At 41.3% G+C, this 21,122-nt stretch overlaps 1 protein-coding gene across 2 annotated transcripts in view; it reads right to left on the bottom strand.

Moving 5' to 3' along the window:
* fat1a (FAT atypical cadherin 1a) overlaps positions 1–21,122 on the bottom strand; it is a 79,642-nt gene that overhangs the window by 37,161 nt on the left and 21,359 nt on the right. For both annotated transcript variants that reach the window (XM_085356863.1, XM_085356864.1), the window contains exons 4-7: positions 9,660–9,721; positions 4,185–4,514; positions 3,103–3,319; positions 1,096–1,235 (exon numbers count right to left, since the gene is read on the bottom strand). In XM_085356863.1, the coding sequence (XP_085212989.1) occupies positions 1,096–1,235; positions 3,103–3,319; positions 4,185–4,514; positions 9,660–9,721 (749 nt within the window). The remainder of the gene's footprint in view (positions 1–1,095; positions 1,236–3,102; positions 3,320–4,184; positions 4,515–9,659; positions 9,722–21,122) is intronic.

Raw genomic sequence — 21,122 nt, forward strand, 5'->3', positions numbered from 1 at the left:
CAGCTTTGGTATCAGCCAGGGAGCAGCATACTGTATCTGTTGCATATTTAGTTATTCATTTCATTCAGAAAAGGCCGAGGCAATTTGTTCCTCTCGGAAAAAAGAAAGAGAAGGTCCACAGGTTCAGGGAGAGACACAGCAGAGGGGAGGAGTTGAGCGGGCTCAAGAATGCACACTTGAAAAAAAATAAAGACAAAAAAAAAGACTTTGGCTAGACAGCACCATCATCACAGCAGCTCCGCATCAGGAATGAGACAATGGAAGATTCCTGGTGCTCAGTGCGCAACTGTGAAGGGGGAGAACAGAGGAAGAAGAGGAATGCCGCCTACCCCTATGACGACTTTAAAGTGGATTACAAAAACTTTCTTTCTCAAGTTTTTTTTTGTCTTTTTGGGATGTACATATATATATATATAACCCAAAAAGATAACCCCCAGGAAATACAAATTTACAACCAGGATATGGTTAGCAGAAGCTTTTCAGCAGCAAAGAAGCAACAAAAACATCTGGCTGCTCGGGCAAAAGGTTAAAAGTTCACCTACACTCACCTCTGTATTAAAGGGAGTCACAGAGTTACTAGTTGCCAACAAAAGAAAATTAAAAATTCACTGAGCAAATATAATATTCCCACATAAGACCCTAAGTAAGCAGTTACCAGAAGGGTATCGATCCCCTTTATTCAACTCTTGCTAAGTGACTAAAGCCCACTTTACTAAAATGTTTGTTCTTGCTGTTGTTGAAACATCTGTCTTCATATCTGATAAACAAAAAAGTAAAAAATCCTCATGCATAAACACAGGCAGCGCCATATAATGGAAAAACCTCACAGCTTCGCCACAACACATCCCATATCGTCTCATTGGTTTTGTGTCTCAAGTCATTTAGGTATATAATGAGGTTCACACATACAAAACGCCATTTTTCCTGCTCAGCTGAATGCAATGAGAGGACATCAACATATCCCAACAAACAAGACAGTTTAGCGCCCGCTTCACTCATTACCCTCCTCTTTACTCGTGCAATTTCCCACGAGGAAAACAGAATCATGACAACTGCCTCATCAGCCTCCAACCGCTTCATTAGTGTTTCAATTACCTGGGTGCTGACAGTTCGTGTCCCATCCGTGGCTTCCACTGTCAGGTTGTAATTTGATTTCTGCTCTGCGTCCAGGGGCCGCGCTACAATCAAGGTTCCGCTGGCCTTGCCCACGTCAAAGCGGCTGTCATAATTACCACCTGTGGAAGAACATGTTTTTTGCACAAACATGGAAAGACTGAAGATTAGAGACATATCACTGTTTAGTTCTGTGCATGTAGCAAGGTTATATAAACACTAGATGGGGGCACAGAGATGGACACATAAACATCAATTTTCTGCTCTGCTGGAGTCGAAGATAATGAACAGATACGCTTACGCTGATGTCATTAGCTATCGATGCAGATTTCCTGTTCTAGCTAAACATTCCCCACATAATAGCCATTTCATGCAATTAACCAAAACGCTGAAAGTATGGGTACAAAAAGGCAAAGTGATGATTGGATAACAACACGACAGACATTTATAAAAAAGACTTCTGAACTGTAATGGTGAACCTTGCTACAAATTGAAGCTCTAATTCACACACAGAATGAGGAGGAGGGTTTCCTAACCCCTGTGAGACTTTTAATCAGGTCACAGGTTTTAGTGGAAAAATGTGGCACAACATCAATCCCATAACACAACACAAGTCAACCACAGCCAACGGGCAGCACCAACAGACAATGCAGGATGATCTCTTAATATAGCACAGCCTATTAGGAGATCTCAGCAGATACCTTCTGCTGTACAGTTGTGGTCACAAGCCATCTGAAGGATGTAAAACATCTCAGTATCCTCTATGCCGTCTTGCAAATATCCAACCAAACAGAACATTCCAGAGAAAAAAGGGAAAGCAGTGAAAGAGCACGGAGAAAGAAGAGAAGAAAAAGAGATGTGTCAGTCAGACATTGATTAGAGGAAAGACAGGCTGGGAGGAAGGGAGAAGAGGCAGGCATTTCCAAACACAGCCTTTTTAAATCTTCTCATGCACACAGTGCCTACAATACAAAAAACAAAAGCAAACAAAGATGAATCATGTTTTAACACTTCAAAACACAGCTGCTAATTAAAACTGTAAGGAAATATACTACATGTCAGCCGCCTCACACAAAAGAAGCTAGGAGGAGTATCAATATTTATCGATTATGGCCGACTGATTCATGATGCAATTCGGTTATTTCAACCAACAGCTTTACAAATGACAGGGAGCTGTAACTGCACGAGCAATAAAACGGAGAAAAATGGCCTCAAGTTTTCACACTGGCGAGTAAACTGCTTTAAAGAAATACAGGCTCTAACACCTTTTAGGCATATTTAGGCTGATTAAGAAACCACAGCTGCCACGGAGCTTACATAAGATCTCTAATCTTCAGCTGAAACATTTGTATTCACCTTTCTTTTTGCTTGTTTGTTTGAGATTATTTACAGTCCAAATGGGGGGGGTTTATGTGCTTGTTTTGCTCATTTCTGCATGCCTACTAACATCATTTTCCATATGTTAAAAAGTGGGCAGACAGAACTTGTGCTGAAAGCCAAAATGTCAGTCACTGCTACGTTGCTAAGACAAAGTAGCAATCAAAGAGGACATCGGGCATTATTCGCTATTATGACTGACCATTTACACCGGAATTCTCTGTCATAATGTACCTGATGTTTGCATCTTTATATGGTGTACATTTAATGGAAAAGTGTCTTTAATATGGAGAAAAATATAGAGAAAGATTTTTAAAAAGTTTATTTATTTGCATTTTGGGTGTGTAAGACAGCTAACATCGCTACGAAAGGATTAATGCCGGCTGCTCAAATGAGTTATCAAATGCAATCTTATATAAGAAACAACTTAAAGCCTTAATGCACTATAAAATATCTCTATTTAAAGTTACTGTTTCTAATCATCCGCTCAGCCACACTACACACATACACTGTGTTAGTACTAAAGTGTTTCTCTATCTATAAAGCAGTAATTGAGCATTTATACAGCATGCATGCACTCAACATGAAATATGAATGTAAAGGAGACCCTACCTGTGATTTCAAACCACACGGGAACATCGGAGGATTCAGTGGCCACGACGCCCACCATGTGTGCCACAGGATCGCTTTCCATGACAGAAAAGGTGAAGGGGGACTCCTCAAAAGCCAGGGAAGCTGCGTCGGCTGGCAGTTGTGGTTTGGGAATCCACTCAATGTGCAGACGACAAGTGGAGGATTTCTGAGGTCGTCCATTGTCGACAGCTTTAATCTAAGAGAGGCAGACAATCGAAGTCTGTGTTACAAACTGTTATGTGATGGTTTTCCTCCAAATTACTTTCTGTGTAGCTCCAGAGGAGTTCATCTCCCTGAAACCCTTCAAAGTTCACTGAGATGTCTGCATCAGGATAAGCAACGCCTTGTGTCTGGACTTCTTTGGTGATTCTGTGTTTTGTACTATAAAGCTACAGTGAGCAACTTTTGGAGACTTGAGTCTGCATATTAGAAAATTAGTATCACTACCAAATGAAATGTTTACAGCTAACAGTGTTCATGAAGATCCTGTTTTGGGTTTTTTTTGTTTACCTTGCAGGCGGAAGATTGACAGGCAGCGTTCATTTTCAAACACATAACACTTTTTTTCAACCAAATCTTAAGATACTCTTCAACAAAACAACTGTCATAATGCTCTGACACTGATAAAACTGTCAACAGCCAAAGTTCGATGTCACATCAGTGGCTGAAAAATTTGGATCTTTACAAACACAGCTGTTGAATCACAGCAAAAAAAAGAAAAGAAAACATAAATCCTAAGAATATCTTCTCACTGTTATTGCTAGTGTATGGAACAAGCTCCCAAAAATTGCATATATAAATTATTTTTTCTTTAAGAAGAGTTAAATCCAGCAGTGTGTGCACCAATTAGCATTCAGTGTCTCTTACAGATACTACACTGCAGCTTTAAACACAAAGACGCAAAACAACAACTAAAGAACCGTGGAGACAAATAAAACTTGAGGGGATGAGGAGAGCACAACAATAAAGCAACAAACAAGCATCTGTTGTAAAAGCGCAGTGCTCGCTGAGAGACTCTGAAGCTGAGGACAGAGAGGTAGCCTGCGATTATAGATACTCACTGTAAGTATGTCGTATTCTCCTGCAGAGGAGAACTTCTTGGACGACACCAGGCCCGTCTTGGGCTCGATGAAGAATTTTCCATGTTCATCTCCATCCTCGATGCTGTATGAGATCTCAGCATTAGGTCCGTCATCACGGTCTGACGCAATCACCCGATACACCGGGTACCTCTTCATGGCTCTCTCATTCTCAGGCCTCTCCCGCTCAGGGAGTTGGATCTTGTAGATTTTCTCCAGGAACAACGGCCTGTTGTCATTCTCGTCGAGGACCTGCACGATGATGCGAACAGTGGTGGATTTTGGAGGAACGCCGTGGTCGGTGATGGTTACCTGAAAGGAAAGAAAAAGTATAATTTGATGAGGTGAACTTTAAATCACCCTCAACAGAGCTTATCTCTTCAAGTCACAACAGCCCAAACTGAAGGCAGTGAATTATATCAGCATCAATAACAGAACAGTAAGTATCCTGGGAATTTGTAAAGATTAAGACACTCTGTTACAAAACAATCATACTGCAGCCCCAAATAATTAACAAAGAAAAAAGAAAGAGGCATGCTTTTTCACTTTATTATCCTTTTCTTCCACTTCCTTTTTAGTGAGTGAACTGGCAAGCAGAACTAAAGGGATACTTTGGTTTCTTTGAGGTGGACTTTTATGAGGTACTTTTAGTCAGTGAATCGTCTAAAGTAGCCTGCAGTTTAGAGAAGCAAACAGCAGTGACCTAAAAAATAGTTTTCAAATTTTCACCACTAGAAAATAAATATTATTATGATCAAATACAATCAAAACAATCAGTTGCTGGTCTGCTCCTGTCTTGAGCCGTTATGTTTGAGTTTTTCTGTGATTTCGGTGCTTTAAAAGGTTATTTTAGACCCAAAGTGGCGTATTGAAATACCTCAGTCATACCACAGCGCATCACAAATACGCATGTTCTGCTGAGTCTGGTGGCTCTGATTACAGCCGCTTTAGTTTCCAGCTGGAAAGGACAGTTGACAGCAAAGTAGTAATGTGAAAAACAAGATAAATGCATACTGATTTGTGGCTAAGTGGCTAAAATATGTTTCTGCTAACCTCGCCTACAGCAGTACAGCCTGAGTGCATGGACTCCTGTCTGTTTCTCCAAACTAGGGTGGGTGTAGCGACAACCATCTGCTGACTACCAATACATACCCCCATACAACCACATTTCAAAGAAACCAAACTATTCTTTTAAAACCAATTCCCCCTGTGATTCGCTGTCAGAAAGTCTATTCTAAAAAGGAAACCAATTATCCAGCAGGAACAAGTTGTTTGGCATTCTTCTATTGCTGGAGATGGGTTAGTCCAACACTCCGGTCGTAAATTACTTCAGAGAAACATTTTTGAAATTATTGTGTGGAGTTACTAGGTTTAGATAAACATGATTTCTTAAAAAAAAAAAAAAAAAAAAAATTCATATGTGTCCTTGTAATCATGGTAAGATTGGCTTGTGAGATAAAAATTATTTTTAATTAGCTGCACCTATTCAGTCTGGTAGCACCCGCCGCACCGACTCTGCTGCTGTGTGTCAAGTATGCACACAAAGATTCTGAACTGCTAATAAACATTAAGTCTAAATACTCTCAACTAAAGGCAGGAGGTTTTATTAAACCCCAGAAGCATTCAGTATAAAAGTCAGTGTTAAACAACTACATCATTAACATGGCTCTAATTTAAGTCCCTGCATCAAGTGTTACTGGTGGCACACTAAGGCTTTGTCACTTCTGCCGTGACTTAACACATCAGTATGACTTTGGACGTTAATGCGCACAGTCTGAGGAGCTTAATCGAAAACAAACAGCAACAGGCTGACCTAAACAAGCACAATTTTTAGAAAGTCCCAGAAAATGGGCTTGAGAGCTTTGCATCTGAGCACTGGAGGAGAAGTGACCATTTCTGTCTTCAAGCTGCAAAACGCTGTAGAAGGGCAGAACAAATGTCACAGTCATTTAAAACCATCTGCTAAGTACTTTACTAAGAGCAGTCAGGAGTCCAGGGTCAGAGACATACCATTTGGTACCATAGACTCAATTACTAAAGAAATGTGTTTTTGTTTTCCCCTCACTGTCTGCAGCTGTCCGTGCTACTGAAATGAGCAGAATTTATGAAAGTGGATGACAAGATACCAGAGCGTGAATACCAGAGTGTGATGGATAAACATAAACAAGGCGCTTTGTTTATGTTAAGTGCCATTTCAAATAGTCAAATGAAGTGCTACCCTATAGCTATAGCTACCCAGCTATCCATCACAATGTGCATCTCTTTGGGAAATTTACATGAAAAGCCTTTGTCTGATAATTAGGCGAGCAGACAAAAGACTGAGACGTTAGACCGGGGGCAGTCTGTTCACAGCACAAATCCAGCACTGCTGTGAAGCTGCAACTTGAAAAACTGAAGCATTCATAGAAGACAATGTACCGGTACACAATGAGTTAAAGTTCTCTCTTCTCTCTAAATCTCACTCTTTTACTGTGTCTTTTGTCCTGTCTTCCTCCCGTCACCCCCAACCGATCGCAGCAGATATCTGCCCTCCCTGAGACTGGTGCTACTGGAGCTTTCTTCCTGTTAAAAGCAAGTTCTTCCTCCCCACTGTTGCCAAATGCTCGCTCATAAAGGGTTGTTTGATTCTTGGGGTTCTTTATGTATTGTAGTAGGGTCACATCGTTTTGGCGCTACATAAATAAAAATAAAGTAAGTAGAAAACAAGATGTATATTGTCTTCATCTTAGAAGTATTTAAATAAATCCTTTAAATCGCAGAAAGATCAGCATTTCCTTAAATTCTCACTCCCGACCCCATTAACGCCTCTTCTGACAGTTTGTAACTTGGGTGATACAATCTTCTGAGAAAACCTAATTGCCAAAGACACTCAGAGCAGACTTCAGCAGATTACAGCTATAGGGGGTACAAGCTGCTGCAGCACGAATCTGGTGTAACAAGCTCCATCTTGCAGAAAGTCATGAGTAAGCACTGTGCAAGAAAGCACACGAGGGGCAAGCGAGCCGGGCTGCTAAGTTAAAGGTTATTACAACCGGGTCAGCTATTCCTTTTCCAAGTTGTGTTGGTGGATAGAAAAGAACTCTGCTCTAGCTTAGATGGAGCCAAAAAAGGAGAGGAGACATCTGACATTAAACAGTTTTTTACATATCTGCCTATTCTTCCCCCAAGGCTGTGTGTTCTCGGATTTTGTGTGATCTCTGATTTGAGAATAAAGCAGGTACCAGCTATCCACAGCTGGTGAGTGGCTGTCATCTGACCTCCTTTGTGCACTCTTTGCTCAGGCACCACCATCACCAAAACCAAATGGTTCCATTAGTGAGAATGGGAATGAACAAAACCATCTCCTGCTGTGTGCTACATCTGAGAAAACATAACTTAAGAAAATGTCTGGAGCTGATTCTCCCGACGGTTTCTGGAGCTCATATGTGAAAACAGCTTAGTGACTTTTATCATAGACCAAGGCAGTCCATTTTGACAGTTTGTGGCCTGGATTCAATTTCCTGAAGAGAGTAAACGGCAAAAAGTGAAGCGATCATATGTAAACGATTAAGGTTCTAATTGGCTGACCCACACGTACCACGATTAATGTTTTGTATGGAGATGAGCCACTGACGTGTCCTGTATTAGTAAGTTTGCCACCTTGAAGATGGAACCCCAGTGACTGCCACTGCTCAACTAATGTTACACATTGTTGCTTTAAGATGGATTTAAGCTTTAAATTACCTATTTTAACACCACAATAGCTGGTTATTTATAAATAATGTATTTTGAAAATATATGATGTGAATTTTGTTTTTGTTCTTTCATTGACATTTAATACATTTACAGATTAATCAGGACAAGTTTTTTTGCATCAGTTGTTTGTGGCATGTTTGACAACTTTGTTAAACATGCCACAAACAACTGATGCAAGCAGTCCATTCACCTCTGCTTTTACATTATAATGTGCTCTCTACAGTCCCAGGCCTAAATCCTCGGCATGTCCTGGCATGTCCCACTTTTGCTATTTACCCACCCCCTCCTTCCTAGGATGAAGGCCTGTGATCCTGCCGCTAGAGCCCACACTCAGATCTATCAAGAGCAGCTTTGCCTTTTCTCAAATTCCCCCACTGCCTTTCTGCTTTTAGTTCTCTCTCTCTCTCTGTCTCTCTTTCACACACAGGCACACGACAACAACCAACCCCCATCCATCTCATCATAAAAGCTGAAGGCCCCCTGTGCTCCCTCCAACTCTTCTTGGCATTTGGAGCAAACAATGCTGACACAGCCCCCACCCTAATTGCTCCACATGTTCCACATGGTCCCACATGTTTGGTTTCTTCTCCTACAACAGGCTAGCACAAAAAAACTTCACTAGTTAGGACTTCAATTTGATTTGCTCTGCTTGCGCCCGGATGCCAAATTGTAGGGTTTAAGGGTTTGTGCTGCTGCACCAATAAAGAGCTTCCTGCTGAATTCATAATAACCTGCAACCAACATGCACAAACTTCTTAAGTTGCTATAGTTACACGGCTCTGGGTTTGTTTGTTTTTTGCACCAGACAGGTTCTCGAACTTCCTAATTCCAAAACCCAAATGTTGGAAGCAGCAATTTAGCTTTTACCGGAAAACAATGGCTGCAGGAGTTGTGTGTTTTCGACCTTGATAACATATAGTCCACCCACATTCAACAAATATAGTGCAAAGCATTTTTTTTCTCTTACATTCAGTTCACTCGCCAGCTCCCTAAAGGAATACAGTCCTCCCTTATTCCCCCACTTTTATCCCTATCATTTACTCTCAGTCATGTAATGCAATTAGTGCAGTGTAGTGTACAATCGGAGTATGAAATACGACACTGCTTAGGCACCAGATACACCAGCACATTAAATGTCACCCAGAGCTCACTGAATTGTGTAACTTCTAACAATAATTAAAAGGCGTCAGATCTGCTCCCTGCCACCACCGGAAACACAATTAAAAGAGCTATTATCAGCCTCGGCTCTGTGGTGAGAGAGCGCGAGGGAGGGAGCGCATGGAGCCGCGCTCAATTAAAACCCGCAAGTTTAGACGTCGGCCTGTTGGTCTGACAGCAGCTTCCTGTTCCAGCTCGCTCCATCCACGAGATGGAACAGTGGGAAGGAACAAAGCAACAGTCACCAGGATCTCCCACACGCCTCCTACCTCTCCCTCCTACCCCGTCCGGAAATCACTACAAGGAGAAATTATTCTGAAAGAGCTCTCTTGCATATCCAAGAAGATCGTTTTTGTTGGCAACATGTGGCAGGCAGCCAAAGTTGACTGCAAATGCCAAACCACAGAGAAGGGAAAATGCCCAGCTCTCTAGTGTGATTTTTTTTTCTTTAAACTGGAGCACGTTGACCTTAAAGGTTTCTAATTATCATGCTGCTCATTCATTTTCACATGAATTAAAGACGGTTTCTTTAGAATTGAAAATGAGCTGAAATGCAGTGCTCACCTCGAGGATGTGCTCGTCCTGCTGCTCTCTGTCGAGTTTCCTGGAAGTTGTTGTAACCAAACCTGGAAAAGACAATCGGCAAAAACAGCATTAATTATACATAAAAATACATAAACGACATAACGATAAAATTAAGGGAAAACAAGCATTGCTCAGATTTTGCCACTTTTTTTTTTAAATACAAAATTAAAGATTATGCCATAGATAAGATAAGACCACAACTGTGACATTTAAAAAGCAGCATGGCAGTGTGCACACAAATAATCGAACACCTGCAATTATTTGGTTGGCGCTCAACACTGGAACTTAATGATGACAGCAGAAGTAAAGTAAGTAAAGTTAACCAGTTGATCTGGCGGACTTTTCATTGTGATCTGAGTGTAACTTCATATTGTTTGGAGTTATGATAACATATTGAGTTTAATTCATTTGTCAGAAAAAGACAAAAAAAAACCTTCAAATTCTGTCAGGATAATATCATTATCACTACTGTTATTGCAAGTGTTTAGTTATATATATATATATATATATATATATATATATATATATATATATATATATATATATATATATATATATATATATATATATATATATATATATATATATATATATAATTCTTAACCAATAACCATGAACAGAGCCGTGTCCAAAATGTGCCGCATGCTAATCAGCCAGATTGGTCTCAATGTCTGCTTTTTAAATTATAAACACGCCAAAGTTCTCAGCAAAGCAAACGTTTGACTGACCAAAGAAAAAAACAATCCTGCCACTCATTGTTGGGTGACATACTCTGAACCCTGGTGATATGTCATCAGTCACCCGTGAGTAAAGACTGCGTCTGGATAAGTGCTTTCCCTGTGGTCTTCCTTGTTCCTGGCCTATCCTGTTGCCAGACAGCCCAGTATACTGTCTTGTGTATGGGAAATATCACATTGACCTGAAAATAGTACCCCAACAGCAGCACAGGCTTGACACCCTACTTTTAGTTTTTCCACAAGCTGAATAATAGACAGCCAGTAAGACATCACCCGCAGGTCTGAGCACTTTTATACAAGAGGCAAAAGTGAGATCCTACTGCTATTTAAAGCCTTTCAACAGTTTTGTCGAGCACTATCACTCAGTTTAAGTAGGACGATTGATGATGTGTGACATCAATCACACGAGGGAAACCTTGTTACGCCGAGCTTTGACAAAAGTAAAAATAAAACAAGCTGGAATCTTGAGTTCCTGACGAATCCTATTTTCAATCAAGTTCACAAACAAGAGAAGCAAAGAGAAGAGGAAGAAGGGGGGGAAGGGTATTGCTACATTATAGGCAGCATTCTGTTCTCACTCCCAATGTAATTGCAACTTTGTAAGGACACTGAGTATAGAGTAGACGTGCCAACTTCGACCGCACCATAGCTGCCTGCTTGCCACACTGCGCCTGATTAGCATAAAGCAAAGGATTTCCGAAACCCAAACCCATCAATGGCACATATGCCTGCAACAAGAATAGCAGGCCACAACTTACAGCTCCTGAAATAGCCCTCCCTAGCTCTGCGATTCGTGGATATAAGTGAGTGCTGCTCCTGCTCCCTCTTTTTATCCTCTTCTTCTTAGGCTTTATTTAATCTTCACAGTGAGCTGTAGAGATATACGTCTACTGATATCTGGTCAGGGAAAAAAGTAAGTGCAATAACACATTTCCTCAAGCTGCAACCCATATTTTGCTCTGCTTACCTCACGTGGATACATATTAATGGACAACCAATTTAGATTTTACTTTAAAGCAAAATCTTGAACATGCACATATGAATGAGGGCTCTAAATTAACACCTCTTTTAACCCCCCCCTCTGCTCACCAGTGTAAGATATGACATCACTAGCACTGACAAAACAAATTAAGTTTGGTAAATTTATATGAGCTGCTGGGATTACTCTTGCATGACTTCTGCAAAAGAGCACAGAATCAGCATGGGTTAGATGGGTTTGCATGCTGTAAGATTATTATCATCAAAGCAGGCCACGCTGACTAATTATTCATGTGCTTCGGCGAGGCCGGAGATGATGGATGGTAATGTTTTTAAGCTCCCCTGCGTGCTTGAGTTAGGTAACTATTCTCTCTAAGTATGTATTGTACCGCTGAATACAGATGGCATCATTAACCACATTACGTCTGGATGTGTAAGTTATAATTTCTCTGCAAATCAGCTGCCTGATCGAACCAGAGCAAGGTATCAAAAAAATCCAGCCTGTGATGTAAACGTATGTGTCGGTGCCGCAACAAACAAAGCAAAACCAAATACAATGAAAAGAACAAGGACCTGGCCTTCATCCCAATCCCGCTCCGAGTTTCAGTCCTGCTTTGTAGAGACCGTCCAGAGCTACCGTCTCACAAACATTGACTCAGCAGCAGCGGGCACACAAGATGATAACTTAATGACACAAATTTAGCACCGTTGCTGGTTTCCTTTTTTGTACGAGCGCATTTTCAAAAATGGTGCATATTTTTGTTCTATTATAATCCCTTCCTTTTTTTTCCGGCAGCACTGCCAAATCTGCTTTGAAAAAATAAGAGGGGATGGAAGTTTTGTTTAAAAAATGAGCTAAAATGGTTCACGTGGTAAAGACTCTGTCGACCTCAACATAAAACAAAGAACTTATATGATCTGTAATGTCAATCTTTTCTGAACTAAGCTGGAACTGCAGGGTGACACATTCAGTAGCAGGTTGCATTGAAAAAGCCTTTTCACACAGTAAACAAATCCCCTTAATCATTTAGTATGACCTCGTGCCCTTTTACAAAGATTTTCTGGTGCGTAGGATTTTACCTAATGATTATTTTTATTAACATTCAATCTTTTTTCAGTTAATTGATTAAATGCTCGTGTTTTTCAGACCTCAGTGTGAGCCACAAATTCAAAGTCATTCAATTTAGTGTCAACAAAAGGCAAATCAGAAAACTGTCACATTGAAAAGATGCTTTTACATTTTTTTTCTTCAGTAAAATGACTTTAAAGAAACTATTTGCTCTCAAAGCAGATGCTTTACTTTTAATGCTAATGGAGTAATCAGTGAATTCAGCTCTCCAATACAAAGGCGGTTTCAGGGCAATGCATCTTAATGAAAGTGTTTAAACTACAAGCTCATCTCGAGTTTCCTGAGCTGTCAATACTTGGTCTTAAATGTAACAGATTTCTGTGTGTGAGGGTGTTTGGTTTTCCTGATCGATCACAGTGGACTAGCTATATCTAACTTTAAGTCGATAATGTGTAGCCATGCAGAGGAGCTGGCGAAGCAGGGTTTAAGAGCAAAGCAAAGCACAAAAACCAAACTACAGTGCCGTTGGTGCATACAGTCAGCATTGTTTCTTTTACTTTGTCTTCTTCTATTGTATTACTCCTCCTTAGTTCTAGCACACAGCTTGAAAACAGCTCAACAACAATGCTAGCCCCGCCCGGGAAGCTAAATGGCTAATTGTTCATCCTTCCACGGTTCACTGGACCAGTTTAGAAACCACTTTCCCGTGTCACAATACCAGACAAATCTGGTAAATCAATGAAGTGGACAGACTTGAAGCTTTGGGTTAAGCCAAAAACTTCAGGTCTTTCTCAAATGTTTAAGGTCTAAGTATTTTAGAATTTTGATGGAGCGTGAAACCAGCGCTCTTTCTGAGGTCTGAGAGTGGAATCAAACATTAAATGTGAAAAATATGTAGCATCTGGTGCGGACGAGAAAAGCTGTTTGATGCAAGTTGTGTTGTGGTTTAAAAAGCTTTTGTTTGCTTCTGTTCCATTTATGTCTGACATGCTGCCAGCGTGCCGGCAGATCTCTGACCGAGGGACTTGCCGCCCACTCTAATACTCTGCTGCTGATATCACTTGCAGAAAATAATTCTTTGAATGTTCAGTAAATCTCAACCTGTTTGCCAGGAGTGGTCCCTGTATGCAGGCCTTACCTCCACAAACCTCCACTCTGTCACTACTTAAATGTTAAAGAACTGTAAAATGGTTAGTTAGTAAGCCAGAGCTGACCAACGACGTCTGCACGTTCAACCCGCAGCCTTTGTCACAACACACACACACTCTCATACACACTTACACACAGAAAAGCCATCCTCAGGCGTGGGCTGAGCTGGGCCGACAGTAATTATAGCCATGCTGTTTTGAGAGGGGTAGAAAAACAACAGAAAGGCAGCAGTGGCACTCTCAACCATGGCCTTGAGCTCTACAACCACTGCTCCAAAATGGTGGCCTGAAGGGAGTAAAGGAGTCCAGGGCATTGTTAGGGTGGTTAATTGCTGTTGAGATTAGCAGTCTTGAGAGTGACACACATATTTATGTGACATCCATTTAGCCGTGACTCCAGACAATCAGGAATGTGCTGGGTGTCTGCAGTGGCTGGAGACATTTAGTATCGCTGATGAACTGACGCTGAGCTCTGGCCGAAAGAGAAAAAAAAGAGCTAGCCAAGGATAAAAAAGGGTGAGAGCGTAATATGACACCGCCATGTCACAAATGCCTAGAAGTTCTATTAATAAACGTTTTGTTGTTATGATTTTGGTCTCCTTTTGTTTGTCGATGTCTGACTGACAGTGTGCCAATGAGGCATGCACGCCCCTGCTGCCATTACTAATTTCGTTTGTGCACATAAGGCATAAGGCATGTAGCACATTATTGTTTCCCTTACCATCACAGTGGCTGCCTCCCTAACGAGACCCTCATCTTTCCAACAAAGCAAAGGGGAAAAAACTAATTTTAAAAACAAAACATTGTGTGCTTTTTGCCTAATTTATGCTCACTTATTTCATTTTAGCTCACTGTTGGTGTGTGTACCGTGTTTTTCTTTCATTTAGGGTTGCACTAGTTTCTCTTGCGTGACAGAAATACACCCCAGAAGTTGTTGTTAAGAAGATTGATCTGTTACCCCTACCACCCCCCCCCCCCCCCCCCCAAAAAAAAATTTTCATATCTGGATATGAAGAGATGGGAAAAAAAACTTGCGAGCTGCCTGCTTCCTCAATTAAATGCTTACAATTTTTCTCTTGTGAAGAAAATAACAAACAGAGACTGCATTATTGGTTATCTACAAACTCAATGTAAGAACCCAGACAAGCGTATCAATATTCTCAACTTCATTAAGATTTAAGTGTGTGTCATTTAAGCCTAAAACTTCACATCTGTTTCCACTACTCATGTGGCAATCAGTACTACTAAAAAAGAAAAACAGTGTAAATGTCACAGACCCAGCTCTGGAGGACTCGGGGTCCGTGAGCAGTGTGGACTGTCGTTGTTGTTATTATTATTACTATCATTATTATTATTATTTGGTGTATGGGTGTGCACTGTTTCGCTGTCTGGGGTTTTGTTCCACGTGTCTATGTATAGGGAGGTGTGTGTGTGTATGTGTGTGCGTGGTTGTGGCTGTAACCAGGAGGCTACCGGCACCGTCAGGCCTGTGGATGACGGGCCACGCCCGAGGAGGATGCCACACACCTGCAGCGGATCAGCGTCGGCGGAGGGAGTTACTTAATGGTGTGGCATCATTGCGTGAGACTCCACGTTAGTCTTCAGCTCAGTTAAGTTAGTGTGTGTATGCCCGCAGTTGTAAAGTGTCCTGACGGCTGCTTCTGTTGTTTCCCCAGGAGACGTGTGGAGCGCCAGACAGCAGCCAGCACGGGGAGTGCTGAGACACGGGAGCCGAGAGCACAAAGACACGGACTTTTCAGAGAAGACACGACACGGGAGTGAAGGGAGAGCATGTGGATTTATTGTCTGTTTTCGCACTGTAAATAAACACACTGTTTGCAGTGAAGAGTCCTGCATTTTAGGTCCTATTTTCCTCATCCCCACGGTCTGCCATGCAGCCCGTGACAGAAAACTCGGGTACACTGATACTAAACACCAAAACCAGACTGTGAGTTTATAAAGGAAGGTTACATCAAAACAGGAACTCCTTGTTCACTTTTAATAGAAAAGTCTGGAAAATGCTGCCGAATAAGATATCTTGAAAATTCTCTTCTCGAGGCATGCTCCTTAAAAGCAGCTATAGTTCAACAAATCTCCTCACCAGATAGAATTTAACAAATACAACCAAGAGAAGCCACGTAAGCTAATGAAAGCACACTGACACAAACATAAGAGCTTTGTTTAATTTAGTCAAATTGATTAAGAGGGTGTGGATTGCGATTTCTCAGCACCTTTTAGCAGCAGGGCGTAGTTCTAATCTGAAAACATATTGTGTAAAATTTGGCGGTTAAGGTTTCCAAATTTTTGTCAAGGATGCAACAGAGAAACTAAGACAGGTCAATTGTGAAATGTATAGACATAATCAATGTTCAGGCTAATAAGAATTAGATCTGCAAGGCAGAACACATACAGGTAACCGCTCGGGCCGGTAGCCACCAATCACAATGACTTAACCTGTAAAGCAAACTGGCTGAGGTAAACCTCACCGGCAAATATTTTTTCCCTGCCTTTGGAGGAATGCTTTTAAGTAAAGGAAGCATCTGAGGTTGCTGTCATGAAAAGATTCTTAAGACTGTTTTCGGCATAGAAAACACAGGTCACAGGAGGAAAGAGGACGGCAGCAGGATAAAGGTGATGCTAGCAGTACAGGACTTAACAGCTCGACCATTTTATTCACATTTACGACCAAACAACAGACACACGCACACTGTGTTCAGCAGAACATGTTCGAATATAAAGTATAGCCAGATTCAGCCTGACCAGGTTCAGTTTTTCTGAACAAAAACACTGATAACACACCAACAGTGAAGATGATGCTGGTACAGTTTAACATCACAGCTGAGATAGTGAATGCATGTAGGGAGAAAGTAAAGCAGTCCTATATCACATCACCTTATGACAGGACAGGAGCTTCCCGAGGTAACACATGTCTAAGCTTTTTACAAGTTTACTTCCACATCTATACAGTTAACTTAAGAAATATGTGATATAAATGAAGCAAACTCAACAAACCAAAACAATGCACATTAAGCTGACTGTGCGACTGTAATGTCAGGAATAGCATTTTATCTACTCAGCTGCCTTCTGCAAACCCAAATCACTCAAAGATTAAATCAAAGATATCACCTGATCTGTGTTAATGACACGGGTGGTTGTCATAGTTAGTGTGCTTCATTTTACAGCGACATGTTTTTTTTCCCTTGCATTTAGGTCATGGGGTTGCTCATCTGGCATTCATTAGTTTGTTTATTCACTTTGCACCGAGTCAATCGCAGTTCTCTTCGGGTGTTTTCATCCATCCATTCCTGCTCTACTTTCACAAAAATTTCCATACAAAGTCAATTTTCTTCCAATTTCATTTTCAAATCTGTTTTCTCTGAAAATCCAAGGTTATGGCATTTGATACTATTTGCAAAAAAAAAAGACAATGACTTTCACAGTGAGAACAGAGATATACCACAAAGGTTCCAGATTGGATTTATTTTAAATATCTAAATCTTAGCTCACCAAAACACTTTAGGTGGAAAATCTCCTTTTTCACGATTTGTTTCTCATATTGTCCTTTGAAAGCAGTGACAATTGTTTGACCTCGAATCGCAGGAAATAATCAGGAAGTTGTTGGAAGTAACCATTTCCTATCTCACTTCCCCTGATAGTGGTTGGGCCTTTGGTAAACCACAGAATAGAATAGAATAGAATAGAATAGAATAGAATAGAAAAGAATAGAATAGCCTTTATTATCATTGTACAGAGTACAACGAAATTGGAGTGCCACTCCCTTGGTGCAAGATAAATAATAAATATAAATGTAAAATATAAAAAGTACAATAGATAACATCATGTGTGTTTTCTCTTCTCATCCCAGGCGTTATTGAAAGTTGACATGAGTGGCACAAAAAGTGAGTGATACACAGCAGCAAATCTCAGCGACTGTTTCCCTGACCTTTAAGTTCATCCCCTGGGTCCATGGCATCCAAGCTTGCCAAAGCATCACCTATAGTATATCTTTCAGTTGTTAGCAATGAGCTTCTAGCTTCAGAAGAAGAAAAGGGCTGGAACTGTTCAATACAATTTCAATAATGAGAATTCACCTGGGCGTATCGCTCTTCATTGGGGTTTAACAACTGGGATGAAGGGTAAAAACAGCCATGCATAGGTAGCCATATTATATTAGCTGTCAGTCAGCTGTTGCTTCCACCGTCTGGTGGCAAATTTTGTTAAGCCTCAATTCTACTTTCTGCATCCACGAGTCCACTCAGGTCCAAGTGATGTGAATTTCATCATCAGACGGTGAGTGCAGGGGTTCATGTGTACATCCATGTGCCTGCCTGTTTTTTGTGACTGTGCAGACTTGTCCATGGAGAATTTACATTACAATGCACCAACTATGCATGTGCCCCAGGCAGCAGACTTCAAGCGGACTTCAAAGAATTACAACAGGAATCGCTATTTGGCCAGCGGGTCTCCAGCTGTCCGTATCCGCAACGGAGTATAATCAAGGCATAAGATGCCATTATCATAGATTGAAGTTTAAGCGTGATGACCATAAATCTCATATATATTAATTTTTTGACTTCAAATGATTATGAAAACAAAATCATAAGGTTAAAACTTTTTCCCTTCATTTTCACTACAAAGCTCTCTGTTTTTCATGTGTCATAAATCTCGTTCATTTCTTTACACCAGTGTACTTTCTTTAAAGGTTTCAACTTGTTTAGTGCAGCTGATAACTCAAAGGCAGTCTTTGGTCAACAAGAGCAGTAAAACTCACAAAGCTTCTGTCGGTCACCCCGTGGAAGGATTTTTAAGGGCTGCCTGCAAGCTGCCTTTTTCTCCAGCGCGCTCTTTCATGCGGTCAGCTTTTTGCAGCGCGTGATCTCTGGCTGCTGGCTTCAGCTCTCTGTCACACTCCCTGTGCCTACCAAGCAGGCCTCCCAAAGGCATGTGAGAGTCCTGCTTCCCGGGACTCTCTTCTCACCCGTCTGCACTCACACACTTAGTTTGAGGTTAAAACTCCTATGTCCCACACACCCCTCACCTCTTAATCGCATTTATTTTTCGGCTCCCAGTCAGAAAATCTTTGTGTTAACTAATCGAAATTACAACATTAACCAGAAATATCAAGATAGCAGCCTTTCTATCTGTTAGCACACACCGATAATAATCTACTCTAAAATGTCGATGACAACACTAGGGCAATTAAGGACGTGTTAGAAAGTACCAAGGCTACACAAAGAAAGGCTGCATGGGTACAACAGGAAGTGGAGTAATGAGCATTCAGCAAGATAAGATGGCTATCATAGCAATCTTTACTCCGGCACTCTTTCCTCTGCTTAGACATGTAAATCTTCCTGTGTGTGTGTTTATGAGCATGCAGTGTGTGTTCTGACTACAAGTTCTGCTTGGCTGCCCTTTTCTAACAAATGCATGTTCTGGCATAAGACCCTCGTTCAAAGTCCACTAAGTCAGAGCACAGCAGCAGCATTTCAGAGAAGAGAGAGTGATTCACCAGGTAATGAACGCTGCTTACTCTCCCACAGAATAGGTGGGCAACTCGTGTCAACAACCTCTGATGAACTAGCTCACAGTACTGACAAATCCTTTGAGCAGAGAAAATAAAAGTAGACAGCAAGTGGGCTGGCTGTCTCAAGTGCAGTATACGTAGACAAACTATCACGATGCTAGATGTACAACCACGTAATAAACAGCTTGACTGTGTAATACAACCAAGTGGAATTCTACACAAACAACATGTGTGCGCACACGTATGTGTCTCACGTTCTGCTGCGATCTGCGCACTCCAAGCCCACAGTCTTCATCCTGGAAATTCAATTCTTCTTAGCTGCCAAATAAAGCCTGGAGAGCCTGGAACAACTGTGGTCATGTCCGTGGGAGGGATGAGATCTGTGCCACCACACAACTGAGCGTCTTTTCAATATTTTAGACCCGCACAGCATTATTTAAATTCACTGATCTCATACTGATTTAGACATAGACAGAAGACATAATTCACAACCAGCTGACTGACACAATTTTCTCCCCATGCAGATCTGCCTCGTTTCTGCTTTCTCTCTTTTTCAATCCTTTCAAAAGTGAGCCTGTGTCAGGCGGTTAAGTTCTTAGCTTTCAGATGTTGGGACTGCAATACTGTCTGCTATAGAGAAGAGCTGGCCTTGCACTTTAATGACAAACTAAAGTCAGGGATTGTCCAAAACAGCAGGACTTGTTTACTTGGCAGAAATAAAGTAGACCTAAGCCTTTCATCCTGAGCTTTGCTGAGCCAGTGTGGGTCTGTGTGAAAAAAGGACAACCAACGCCATACAAGGCGTCAAGTGAGGCCATCATATTTGCTTGAATCCGACAGGGCTGCTTGGAAGCAGCGTAAGGCCTAGCCCATGATAGAAGGCTAGATAGTTAGCTTGGAACACATGCCTATGAAGTTTGGAAACCCACACAAAAAACACAGGCCTTAACGTCTTTTCCTTTCTCCCTCCCCTTTGTAGAGCTTTGTAGATGTGCCAAGACAGGGCCTATGCTTCCAATGCAAGTTTAGAACATGTAATTACAGAGACGTGCATGCATAAATTTAAACATTTTCAAAAACCTGTAATATGCGGTTAGAATGTCATACTGAGTTGATAATATAGAGCGATATCAGGCTATTTTGGATCTTTGTTTAATACCACAGGCATAAATAAATAAAACAGCTCCAGGTTTTCTACAAAGAATGCCCGGTTATTCTAGTCTTTCACTTAAAATTGCACTCTATATGAGTCAAGTCATTTTCACACATGCACTACAGCTCTGAGCTTTTCTGACATTACTTGGAGCAGTTGCAAGTGAGAATGCAAATGTCCAAATCAGTTAAACCGGACAAAGAAAGGACCTCACATCACAAGCTCCCTAGAGCAATGTCTGGATAATGTATAAATGTATAAATAGTGCAGGTAATTCTCGGGAGAATTCATGGCAACTGAGTGTGCATCACGTGTCCTGCCTCTTGCAGACTCTGACCGGGTGCCACCTCAGCCTAAACCACGGAGGATTTCTAGTAGCAAGAGCACGCCTGATGCAGACAGCCTCCTGTTTCTACATGTGAGAACAAGCAACTCTGAACAATGTCACAAAAATCCGATTCATGTGGGAAAACGGCTTTCCTCTCTAGTACTCAGCTATACTGGGCTCCCTGTTTTCTCATGTTCTCACTGCCCACCTACCGCGCCACTTCCACTGAGTGCTGCCATCTTCAAATACAGAGAGGACGAAGTAAATCAGAGACACAGAGCAGTGATTCAAGGTTTTCCGTGTCCAAACCACTCTGTGTTGAACCTGACGCACAGAGCTCTGGTGTCCCACTGATAAAAGTTTTAACATGCTTTGATATGCATGAACGGGTCTCATCCTTTTGCTTCAGTGTAACCATTTTTTTCTTCTTCAGGAGCTCTTCTGACAGTCACAAGAACGAACCACAAAATGATACTGCAAATTATACTGTAAAAAACGTTGTGTC

This window comes from Diplotaxodon limnothrissa, linkage group LG6 (genome assembly GCF_057381915.1).
Source record: "Diplotaxodon limnothrissa isolate DT_005_m linkage group LG6, D_limnothrissa_male_GT1.1, whole genome shotgun sequence".
NCBI lineage: Eukaryota > Metazoa > Chordata > Actinopteri > Cichliformes > Cichlidae > Diplotaxodon > Diplotaxodon limnothrissa.